We start from the raw sequence: 13227 nt of genomic DNA on the forward strand, positions 1-13227 counted from the left end.
CCTAAAAAACAAATTTCAAACTTAAATCAACTAGAACATACACGTAGACAATGCAGAGATTTTAAATAAATATGACGTCGGCTCCCTTTCTGGTTCTTGTGAAAAAAAAAGTGTTAAAAGTTTTCAACTCTAACTTTGTTTAATTTAGATTCGACTTCCTCCAGAGTCTTCCTACTGAACTTCCTGCAGTCAGAAACGAGCCGAAGCACAGCGTGCAGCATAAAGAAAGTAACCCCCCCCCCCCCCCCCCTCAGTTAGTAAAACTTTCAATCTGTGAGCTCTACTTTAGAGACTTTATCCTGTCAAGTAGCAGGGCTGCAGCTGGGAGATGAAAATATTTACTTAGACCTGCTGAATATGCAGTAAAAAATTAAATCATCATCAATATCTTCTCTTCACTCAAACGTTTAATGTAGAGTCAGCACAAAGCAGCGCACATACGGGTAAATGTAGCTCAAGGGCCAGAACTTCATCCAGCCCTCATGTCCACAAGTAAAAACAATTTAACATAAAAAAAAAAAAAGACTTAAATATAAACAGATCAGCGTTTTATTAATAAATCCTGAGGCAGCTGACAAATCTGTTCCAAACTGCTCGTCTAAATCTCAAGTTTCGGACTAAAAATAAGAATCGGGTTCAATTTAAATCTAATAAAAATTTAAGATTCAAAAAGAAAAAAGAAATGTTTGATTTAAAATATTTGTGTTTTGTCAGATCAGATTTCTGATTACAGGAAAACATTCAAACTTTCAAACCCAGCTACCTCTGCTGGAATCACTACAGGAAACCTCTTGATTTATTTAATTATTTATTTGATTTAACGTATGGATTTTTATTAAAGCTGAATATTTTAGTTTGTTATTTGAGCCTTGAATTGCCTCAAGTGGCTCTGAAAACAAATCTTACCTGCATGTGATGCAGCTCGTAAAAACTACATTTCTACTGTTATTAGAAATTTAAAATAAAAATACCAAATAGTTACCGTATTTTCCACCGTACACGTCGCACTGCTGTATAAGTCGCATCTATTACGAGTCACCGCGGACACGTCGCGTTTGTTTCGCGTCACCACTGATGAGCTGGAAATGTGGGCCGGTGTTGTGCCAAAAATCGATGGGCTGCCAAATGGCAGCCATGGGAGCGTGCACGGGAGGATTTTAACAAAAATTTAATAACATTAACACCTAAAAACAATTATTTGTTTGCTCAAAATTATAGTAAAGGTGTGTCTCAGTTGAACTTTTACTTAATAAATGCACTATAATGGTCTAATTGGCTGCATTTTGCCAGGGTGGTGCAGCAAAATGAAGCTGATTTGACGTTTGCTCCAAGCATCAAGCAGAACGAAGGTGGAATCTATGGCAAGCAGATTGTGTCATTAATAGCTGGTGAAGATTCTCAGTCATCCAGGATACGGTAAATTCTAAAAAGTTCAAGACAAAAATATTAAAGTATAAAGTAAAGTAGAATAAATAAAGTCCAGTTGTTTTTGTCTTGATTTTTAAAAATTAGTCTTTATAGCCACGTTTATCTATTACATGATACAACAGCATGCCTTACTACTCTGCTGCCATCTAGTGGCTGAAAATGGTAGTGCTCAATATTCATTCAGAATGAATGAAAACTGTCACATCTCAGCCAAAAATTGGTTTATAAATATGGGGAAAATCCATAAATACGTCACTTCTTCCTATAAGTCAAAGGGCATGCAAATCATACAAAAAAATAAAATAAAATAACGCGACTTATACAGTGAACAATACAGTATATTTTACATCCATCTTCCCATGCAGCATGTTTCAGCAGGTAAAACAGTCCTGCTGCTTGCTGTTAAATACTGGCACAATCCATCTAAAATAAATTGCTTTTGAAATTGATTTTTGTTTTACCCTTTCCCCCACTTATGGGTGACACAGTGACATATAACACCGGTTACTGGAGGACAAACTTTATAAACTTATTTCCTTCACACAATGAGGCCAGGTTTCAGAGTCAAGCCTCCTGATGGAATACAACTGAATCGCTACTCCTATATTCACTTAAAATATCAGCGCTGTGAAGACGATTCTGCTGTAAAGACGATTCTGCTGTAAAGAACAGACGTGGTCCTCGAGGAGCAGCATCCAGCAGGATTTTCCTCCATCTTTAAAGTTAATGAGGCGGACCCTCAGTCCACCGAGAGCAGCAGTGGCCCGGCTCATGTTTTATATACCATTTAAACTGAATTCTTCAGTGATAATTAATCACTAATGTCAAGAATCTGTATGTGCAAGTGGTGTGATTCATAGTTAAACTTGATTTAATATCACGAAGGGGGAAAAAAGGAAGTCACCACACGTCGCTAGAAAATACTAGAATGAGAATGGCTTTGGAAACTGATGAAACAGACTCCACAAAGTTCTGTGGAAGTGGATTTAAAAATATAAAATAGATGGCATACATACGCTGTACAAAAAGACCATTTTTCACTAAACTGACCTAAAACCTTTCCTGGTTTAGGTCAGCTAGGGTTCCCAAATATATATTTTTGGTTAAAACCATTTAACTACCCCAAAAAGACAAACTATGAAAAAAACAAAAATCCCATTCTTATTCCTTGGTTGACTGATAATGATATATTTTTTTCCTATTACATACCATATCCAACACTTTAGTGTCCATTATGTGAAACTTGCTAAAAAGATTAAATAATTAACAACTTCTACCAGAGCTAGTAGTACAAGTACACCAGCTAATCTTATTTCATTAAAATAGTATTGATGATTTCTACAGGTTTTTCTCAATTTTAATCATAGTAACTTAATTCAACTTATAAAGCAACAAAGAGGAGTAGGAAATTTCCTTCAGCATATTCATGATGTACTAACACCTTAGTCATATTTACAGAAATAGATAAACTAGATGTTTTGAGTAAGTTGATTTTATAGCAAGTTATCAGATAAATAATGTTATTAACTTATTTTTTATGTATGTGAAGGTTTCTGTGCAGTGCCCTGAGATGACTTCTGTTGTGACTTGGCGCTGTATAAATAAATTGAACTGAATGAGCTTAAATTTCCTACCTATACCATGAATTGACAAATCAACCATTTGGTCAAGCACATAAAAAAAAGTTCTTTTTGTGCTGTATCAAGGGTCATAATTCTATTTAGTAAGGCTTTAGCTCCAAAATATGTAAAAAATAAGTATCCATACCTTTTAAAGTTTACCCAAAAACAGTCACGAAATGTTTGATGTCCTGGATTTTTACTTCCTGGTTGGAGGAGGGAAACATGAACCTTCTGTTTACTGTCACAGTGCCATCTGGTGGATCTTTTTAGCATTACACACTTTAACCGAATGGCAGAGAGGGCTCAGTCATTTAGACACTCCCTTCTTTGAAATTTAGTGACTCAAAATGTAATCATCTATTTCAGGGGTGTCAAATCCACTTACAAAAAGGGGGCTAAAATTATAACCTTTTTCAAACTAAGGGCCAGTTTTAGAATCTACTTTAACTCAAGTTAGATATCCAACATCTTTTCTTCGTTGCAGGTTCCTCAAGAGTTTGATTGGTCTCATTTGACATTCTCTGTTGCACTTTTGACATCATAATCAAAGATTACTGGAAAAAAAAAGCTACAAAAAGTATTTTACATTTTAAATAACATCTTGGGGGCCAGAAAAGATGTCAACGAGGGCCACATTCGGCCCATGGGCCTTGAGTTTGACACATATGATCCATTTGGTTGACCAGGCAGTCAAAGGATTAAATACACTTACAAATAAAAAAAATAAAAAATCGGCATCCATTTGTCGTAATATTTGGTAACATTTCATCATCATCGGTACATTACCACTTAATCACTACTATCACTACCAATAGTTTGTAGAGTCTTTGAGGCAGCTGTGGCTGAGATGGAAGAGCGGTCATTCCCTATTGAGAGAGTCGGGGGTTCGATTCTACCAGTGTGCAGTCACATGTCGAAATCCAAAGGCAAGCCATCGAAACCCTCATTGCTTCTGATGCGTCTCTCATCGGTGTATAAATGTGATCTAAAACTTTGATTAGTCTCTGTAGAGTGATTGATTCAGATCAGCTTTGTAGAGATGTGGTAGAGGGATGTATGAATGTGTGTGGATGGATAAATGAAGGCACAGGTCGTGTTGGACAGCACCGTGTGTATCCTGGTTGGAAAGGCAGCCTTATACACAACACAGCCCATTTGGTCCATTCCTCCTGACAGAACTGGTCTTTTCTGTGACTGAGATCAGGGCTGTGTGGAAAACACTGGTTGTGTCTTTAAACATCTGGTTTTAATAGTACATGGTCCAGTATGCAACAATGTGATACTAAACCTGAAAACAGTAAACTATTACTAAATGTTACAGAAATTTCTGTATTCTGAAAATATCCTTCTGAATCGATGTCTCATTCCGAGTCTTACAAGACTGTGCATGCATCAGCCGGAAATCAACGCTCAAGTTCACCAGCCAGGTTGGTCCACCGCTTCAAAATTAACTTCTCTCTGTGTGATGCTCCGATTCCCTCACATTTCTCATTTTTTGTGTCTAACAAAGATGTGCAAGACCAAAAAATATTATCTCTGAGCAGCACCAACAGATCATCAGAGCTCCTGCTCTTACCTTCCTGTAAACAGTCATGTTGGGGTAGTCATCGTCCGGGTCCACGGTGCTCATGGACCTCATGGAAAGCAGAGGTCGGGCTGGCTTCATGACTTCATCCGGTTCTTCGGACCCTTCATCAGGTTCAGCCGTCTCCGCAGAGCTCTGCAGCTGCTCCTCTTCCTCCTCCTGCAGCGGAGGTGCCTCAGCCACAGGCTCCGGCTCCCTGTCAGCCATCTTCCTCTCTGGAGTTGTCCTCTTTCCTTTATCGGCGTCAGTCTTCCTCTGCGTGTTATTGTGCTCCGTCCTCAGAGTCTGGAGGCTGCTGCAGGAAGACAGAGAGATAAATTGGACCATACGAAACTCACCGGTGGACTCCATCTTCCATCAGTCCCCCTCCCCCCATCTTCTGTCAGGAGGACCAGGATGGATGAAACAAGATGAAGCATAAATTCTTCTGGTTTTCTGCTACATTTAATGTTCCTCCTAGACCTCCATTACATGATACAGTGTGTACATTTTTAATCTTCTACATCTTCTGTTGTGGCTGTTTGGTGCTACACCATCCAACCAAAACACCATTAAAAGCTTGTTTATTATAAAAGTTTTCCAAAAGGAGAGTAAAGTGGCTGCTCCTTCACTAAACTTTATATAATACTTTTCAAATCATAAACTATAATTCTAATGAAGTTCAAGAAAAATGTTTTTTCCAATACTACATTAATAACTTCTTATTTTTAACCTATTTTAAATAAAAACTGGTGAGATCTGATAAACCTAAAACGTGTTTTAATAGACCGGGTGTTATGCATTGATACAAATCAGGTGCTTTTCATTGATCAACACCAAAAGACAAAAGGTGAACGATAAGGATTTGCTTGGGTTCCTCTGTTAGCAAAAGCATCTGAAAGCACCACACACATTTAAACGAAACTTGTAGAAATTTTACAGATATTGACCAATTACAACTATTTTCTGCAGGATCGATAAAGTTCATCTTATTTGTGTGGAGTAGCAAAGACTGGCTCCAAACATAATCTCAGCCACTGACAAATAAAGCCTGGTTTAAAATCTAAAGTTGAGTCTGAACAGCTAATTAATTGTTAGCAAAATACCTCATGAACCACAGGAGAGATTTTAATTTGAATTTATGGAAAATTAATTTGATACATTTCAACGACTGATGAACTTGTAGAGCAAACCCCATCAAAGATGGTCGTCGCAGCCAAATGACCAGAACTTACCAATGCTCTCCAGCCTTCCTGGTGTATGAGCCGCCAACCACAGTTCTCCAGAAGAGAATTTACCATAAAGAACTCAAAAATGGTTCAGATTCACGCAGTTTTCCAGACTTAAAGCTGAAATTTGATTCAGTTGTAGCAGAGTGTCAATAACAACACCATCTTCAAGTGCTTCACATTGAGCAAAATATTTGTCTCAAATAAACTTTAGCAATAACTGAAATAAACTGTTAATGATAAATAGTAGCTGAGGGTCGCCCCTAACAAGCATCCTGAGTGTGACGTCTCTTAATATCATGAGATTGTGCAAAAGTTTCTTGACCAAAGCAGCTAAAACTAATTGGAGTTGAACTCTGGCACAAAAAGCTCCCAGTGATGTGCATTCATTTAAGGATTGATGAGGTTTTATACCTCGTTACTTGAACAAGAAATCCATCCGTCAGGGTCAGGGGGTCACTGGTGCCCATATCCAGAAGTCATTGTGCAAGGGGGGACACCCTGGACAGGTCTCCAGTCCATCACAGGGACAAATGAGACAAGCAACCATTCACTCTCTCTCTCACACCTAGGGACAATTTAGAGTTACCAGTCAGTCTAACATGCATGTTTTTGGTCTGTGGGAGGAAACTGGAGTACCTGGAGAAAACCCACGCATGCACAGAGAGAACATGCAAACTCCACCCAGAAAGGCCCCTGGACCAGGATTTGAACCGGTGACTGTCATGCATTCAACACAGAGGAGGCAGCTCCACCAACTGAGCTATCGTGCCTGAATAAGCAATATTTAATAATTTTTAAAATATGTACTATTCAATGTGGTCATAAAGTGAAGATGCAACAATGTATTTGAGGTTTAGAGCAGAGAACACATTTCCCTGTTTAGTTTCACAACAAAAGAAACACTTGGACACAAAAGTCTCCATAGCTTGAGTACAGACACGAGTGTCCTCCAACAGTCTGACAGACGTCACAGCAGGGTTGGCAAAAGCTGATCAGGTAGGATTTAAAGGCAAGAAAGAATATAGAGAAAACAGATTCAGAATAAGTTTTATTATCATTGTACCAAGATACAACGAGAATATGTCCGTACAGTCGTTTGAAAGATGGGCGGAGTGCACGTTGCTGCTGCTCTTTAAGAGTGCGGCCTCTTATCTTTTACAGAATACTTTTAGGCTTAGATGAGAAAAGGGGAAGAAAACATAAAAAGGTATAAATAAAAAAAAGCTCTCACACCATGTCCTAGACCGGGCAGGTTTGAGGCATCAAAACATCCAACACAGCAAAGCAACAAATAGAAAAGATACATATGAGGCTGGTGAAGGCATTGAGTTTTAAGGGCAGGTCGCAGCATAGTCCAGAGCCCCCCCCCCCCCTCAGCCATTGTCCAGATAAGAGATGCTTGTTATCATCCAGCTTGGTTGAGGTTCTGTCACATGTCCATGGCCTTGGGGTAAGAGAGGGGTGAGGAGACAGACAGAGAGTCTGTTTTCATAACGTCCCAGGGGGAATTGAGATGGTCTCCCTTCAAGGCCAGGTCCAGATCCACAGTTTGGGTCAGGCAGAACTTGTAAGTTACAGTTTCTACTTTTTTTAAAGTCTCGCTAGAACATTCTCTGATGGTGACTCCAAACAGCCGAATTGATTATTTACGCCAAAAGTTGAGCTTACAGCTTTTCCAACATTATTCCCAACTGTTCATGGGTGCTGCCAGAAAGATTATAAACACGACAACTTTCCATAACTCATCATGGAGCCTCACTGTCCTAGAAGATCACCTCCCTAAAGGAAGGGAAAGCTACCGTATTTTTTGGACTATAAGGCGCACTTAAAATCCTTGAATTTTCTCAAACATCAACAGTGAGCCTTATAATCAGGTTTGCCTTATGTATCAATTCTATTCTGGCTGTGCTTACTGACCTCTAACCGATTTTTTGAGGTACACAGCGCTCAAAACTCTGTCAAAATCAATTTATTTAGCTAAAAGCGCTTTATAGTCCGAAAAATATGGTAAGATTTTCCTAAAGATAAGAGTTTCTAGCAAAATGCTAGTCTATACAGGACATGAAGGTTTCTAACCTTTACTAAACTAAAAGTCTACGTGGTATTATACGAGAGCCCAAAATCAAATTTTAATCACAGCATAAAACTGACTGCAGCGTATTTCACTCTGGATTTATTCTACAAAAGCGTTTGCAGTGTTTATTAAATTAGTCAATTTTCTAGTAAAGATATGCAGCAAATACGATATGGACTGCAGTATTCATTTTATCTTACAAAACACATGAAAAACAAAAACGTCACTGTGACAAATCTCCATTTCAAGCTCAGTTAGTTCTAATCAGGACGTATTTCACCAGATTATGAAAGCCCTGTGAGCTCGACGCTCAGCTGTGTGCGTTTCTCAGACATTTAACTTCTTGTCAGTCGGTGCTTTAGATCAATGCTCTCATCAGCCAACTGTTTGTTCCCCGAGTTTTTCCTGTGATGATACACACCGTGTGTGTGGGCACAGGAGCCTCAGAGGGCTGCGTCTTGTGAGGCATTTGTTTGCAGTTGCAAACCAGAGACGGGCCGAAAAACATCTTTGAATTAATGGCTTCCCAACCTGCTGTCTTCATTCCAGACAAACCATCTGTTTAGGCCGGAGCTCACACCGACAGCACAGCGCCTGAAGTGTTTCCCTGTGAAGCTTAAAGTTCATGCAGCGACTGATCAATCGTCCTCCGGGGATCACATGAAACCTTGTAAGCTGAGATCAATATCACCGGATTGGCCCGGGCTCCTGATTTTGCATTTAAATGAAATGTTTGGGTTGAATACTTTCATCTAATCATCAATTATTACTCAGATTTAATGATTATGGGAAGAATCTTTTTTTGCTTTATTTTAACCAGATGTGGTTTAGCCAGGGTTTGATTGAAAAAATAAAATAAAAGCTGGTGTCTCCTGGGCACAACTTGAGTCCAGAATGAAAAACATATGAGCTTATATTGAACATTTAAAATGCGACAAAAAAAAAAAAAAAAAAAAGGACCAAATGTTTCATACGTTGACATAATTAAATGACAGACTAACCTTCACAAAGAAGCAGCAACTAAAACGCGTTTTTAAAAAATAGTCACGGAAGGCAGGATTAGTTGGAACTGTTAAACAATACATCTTTACGTCTATTTTAAGATGGCGAATAAGGGAGTAGAGAGCTTCCAAAAAATGTACAGAATAATGATAGCAACTAGGAAAATAATAATAATAATAAATATAAACAGAAAAACAATGGTGTGAATGCCTTGATGGCATTCACACAAACTGAATTGAACTAGTAGCTGAGCATCATCCTCAGTATGGCCTCCGAGCACAACGCTGGGAAAAAATAACCGTTTCAAACTTCATCCGAGTCAGTCTCATCTGTTGACAAAATATTTCATGAACCACTGGGCGGATATTAGTGGAAAAACTCAACAGCTGATTTATTTCTGAAGTTACTTCTTTTCAAGATGGCCACTGCAGCCAATTGATTTTAGAAATCCAAAAATGCCTAAAGCCCAGTCAGTTTTACAGCTAAGGTTTTACGTGGTAGTAGCAGAGAGTTATTCCCAACACATTAACAAGGTTTGACCAAAATGACAGCAGCCAACATACATGTGATGACATTTGTGAGTAGTTTATTTGGTGTTTATGTAAAACGTGTTTCAAAGCTTTGTTTTTAGTTTGCAAAAGTTAACTGGATTCAATAAATGGAACAAAAGAAAAAGTTAAGATAATAATCAGAAGGGAGTGGCTACAATAAACCAGACATGGAAGCATGGATCCAAACTAGGGATGCACGATATTGGATTTTTGGCCGATATGCCGATAACTTATTTGGCAGATAACCGAAACCAATACGGATATTTTTCCCCCTAGACATACTTAGAGAGGATACATAGATTTCTCCTCTATGGAATTAAAATATTACATTATTCTGCACGGTCTTTGTAACTTTGGCCTGCTACCAAATGCAAATGCAAAAAAGGGTCTGAAAATGATGTAACACTTCAACTTGGATTAATGTTTATTCATGATATTTACTCTCCAACACAAAAAGCACTGGAACAGTGCAAATTTGTACATTTTCACAAATCTAAACTCAACCTGTTCACAAGTGAAAAGTGCATAAGTAGTAGTGCGTTAATAGATATACTTGAGAGTTTCTTAAATAAAAAATTAACATAACAGAATTGGTGAGTTTTTTGATGGAATGGCCGTTGTTCGATATTTAACTTTATTGCTAATATCGGCAAATACCGATACATGCCGATAATATTGTGCATCCCTAATCCAAACAGTTCTGCTTGTTTCTTTAAAATTCAAACAGCAAACATGTTTGATGCGTTCAGATTTTTGGCATAAAGGTGGAAGGTTCCTTTTCTTTTGGCAGACCACATTCAAACGGTACTGAGTGCCAAACAACAATAAATTACCTGAACTGTTCCGATATAATAAAAATCGGTCTTCACTTCTGTGAACGTGATTTTAGAATCAAACAAATTCAAGTCTCAGGCTTCAGCTTTTCCACATCTTAACCTAAAACTACAAACAGAATGAGTCATTAAACCTTTAATTAAGTCAGACACTAGTGTTGGGTGATAAAACTATTGAGATCAGTTCAGAGCAGATATTTAGCTTCAATAAAAATAAACAAGATCTTTAACTGATGGAAAAAATTTGAAACCTTTACCTAAAACAAACTGGATTGTGGATCAATTTCATAAAACATTTGTTTAAAAAAAATGTATTTTATATATTGCTATGTTTAATGTTTTGATGAAACAATGAGAGACTCTGAATCTTTAAATTTAATTCCAGTTGACATCTTGAAACTGGTTGAAGCATTGATCCATAAAGTACACGCCCAACTGAGAATTAGCTCAAAATAAATAAAATGCATTAAACCAAACAGATCTTTTTTAAATGCATACGGAATCAAATCAAACGCCAGATTAAAACAAGTTGCCACGTTTGGATCATTAAACCAACACAATGTGATGTGGGCAAACTGACACCAGTTCAAAGATGGACCATGTAGAGCTAAAACATATTCTCTCCTCTCAGGATGATCCGCTCCCTGCTCACACACCCTCATTTATTCACAACATCACACACACACACAGCAGCATATTCCTCACTGGTATCCATCCAGTGTCTGACTTAACTGAGCTGAAGTCCGTGAGCACGCTCTGTGGAAACATTCAGCTTCATCCAACATCCCGCAGCCCCTCACTGAGCCAGCACCAACACTCAGCCTCCGATTCTATCCCTGAGCGCGCGCAGCAGCATAATCATCATCATCATCATCATCTTCAGTGTAAAACCAGCTCATGAGCCCGTTTCCTTCCCATGTCCCCCACTCGTACTTACCTCAGTGCCTCTGATGTTCATCCGTCTCCTCGGAGCTCCGGAGACAAGAAGCGTCTTCAGCAGCAGCCCAACAAATGCCTGAGAGAGGGAGAGACATTAGAGGGGGGGGGGGGGGGGGGGGGGGGGGGGGGGGGTGAGAGAGTGTGGGGATGTGAGGAAAGGGAGGAAGAGATGCTCTTCACATGAAGCCACTCCTGTTGAGCTTTACCAACAGGATCTCTGAGGAAGCTGGACTCAGCAGAAATCCATCAAAATCTTTTTCCTCTGATAGAAAACTGATCATATCCCTGAATGTAGTGGAATCAAGACAATAAAAATATGTTTTTTAATCTTTAAAAAAGTGTGTTTTGAACCTTCACAAAGCACCTTGTCATAGTTTGGCAAGCATCCTAACTTATGACGTTATCAAATATTGACTCTCAGCTACTGAGACACAAAATTCTTACAGAGTTGTAGCCATGTTTGTGTTAGCTAAAGTTATCAGCTGTGGCGACCATCTTCAGCCGAGGTGACACCGACGTTTCAATGATCATAGACGCACATTCAGTTCTGAGTTTTATTAAAATCTGTTCGGCTGTTCATGAGTTATTTTGTAAACAGACAAAAAAAACTTTGCATAATCACCTTCATTTCACGGTGGCAGGGTATTTAAATTATATAAATATTAATCACTGACCAGAACACAAGGTGGACCTGAACGTTGAACTCGCAGGCGGGAAGCAGCAGATGAAAAGCAGCTCAAATAAATTAATTAATCTTCCTGGTAACAACAAACAAACAAACAAAGTGGAGCAGAAGAACTAATAAAACCAGTAACTATAATTATAATATCAAAAACTCAAACCCTTACTGTCCAAAAGGCAGAAGGTTCTGAGAGATGATGACTAATTAAAACAGGTGTGTGGCAATCACACAAACCAAGAGCAGGTGTGACTGCAAGAGTCAGAGCTAAACCTGAAGAGAAACATCTACAGATTATTAAACGAAGATTCATGATTTCTCAACTAGTTTTGTGAAATTTAGCCGGAAATGTTAATTTTGAAAACTGATTATATATTTTTGCTATTTTTTTATGCACTGACTCTGAATTCAGTACGAGAAAAAAGCAAGTTTATTAAAAATAATAATAATAAATCAAAGCAGACAGAAGTTATTCAGTAGTGCATGCAAATCAAAAGATTATTTTCTGACAGTTTTGTTAAAACCCACCCTGTTGTTCACAATATATTTTACTAACAGACAGACACACAGTCGATTACACTGTTGCCCAAGGTGGAAAGAACAATTTTCAGTACAAGTTGACAAGTTTGTGAATGATTTATGCCGTCAAAGACAAATTTCCCCTTGAGGACAATAAAGTATACATCTATCCATGCAGAAGAGAGTAATGTCTAAAAAGAAGCATCAAATGAATGAGAAGTGTTGCTTTTACTGACTTCAGATGATTTTAGTGGTTCCCAACCCTGGTCCCTGAGGAACACCATCCTGCATGTTTTAGTTGTTCCTCTGCTCCAACACACCTGATTTGAATGAAAGAGTGATTAACAGGCTTCTACCGAACTTAAGGAAGTAATTACCGTATTTTTCGGACTAGGCGCACCGGATTATAAGGTGCGTTAAGCGAAACTAAAACATTTTGACAGCTTTTTGAGCTCCGTGTTCCACATAAAATCGGTTCGAGGTCAGTAAGCACAACCAGAATTAATACATAAGGCGCACCGGATTATGAGGCTCACTGTTGATTTTTGAGAAAATTAAAGGATTTTAAGTAAAAATTAATTATTTAATCAGTCCCAAAATAAAGATTTTCTTGATTTTACTAAACATACCCATTTTTTGTTCTTCTGAGATTTCAGAGATGAGTAATTCATGACCTTGACTTGCCAGGATAAATATATTTATGACTTTTCTCAGCTTTTTGCACTTGTGTGGCTTTCTACTTTCAATGCATAAAAAAAAAAAGGATCACTGCTCAGACAAATGT

At 38.3% G+C, this 13227-nt stretch overlaps 1 protein-coding gene across 1 annotated transcript in view; it reads right to left on the minus strand.

Annotated features, from left to right (window-relative positions):
* rgs6 (regulator of G protein signaling 6) overlaps window positions 1–11322 on the minus strand; it is a 92325-nt gene extending 81003 nt beyond the window's left edge. Inside the window, exons 1-2 of the mRNA XM_037685590.1 lie at window positions 11244–11322; window positions 4627–4930 (exon numbers count right to left, since the gene is read on the minus strand). Of these exons, the coding sequence (XP_037541518.1) occupies window positions 4627–4842 (216 nt within the window). The 5' untranslated portion in view covers window positions 4843–4930; window positions 11244–11322. The remainder of the gene's footprint in view (window positions 1–4626; window positions 4931–11243) is intronic.
* Window positions 11323–13227: the final 1905 nt, after the last annotated feature.

Source organism: Nematolebias whitei, chromosome 12 (genome assembly GCF_014905685.2).
Source record: "Nematolebias whitei isolate Nwh7 chromosome 12, NemWhi1, whole genome shotgun sequence".
Taxonomy (NCBI): Eukaryota; Metazoa; Chordata; class Actinopteri; order Cyprinodontiformes; family Rivulidae; genus Nematolebias; species Nematolebias whitei.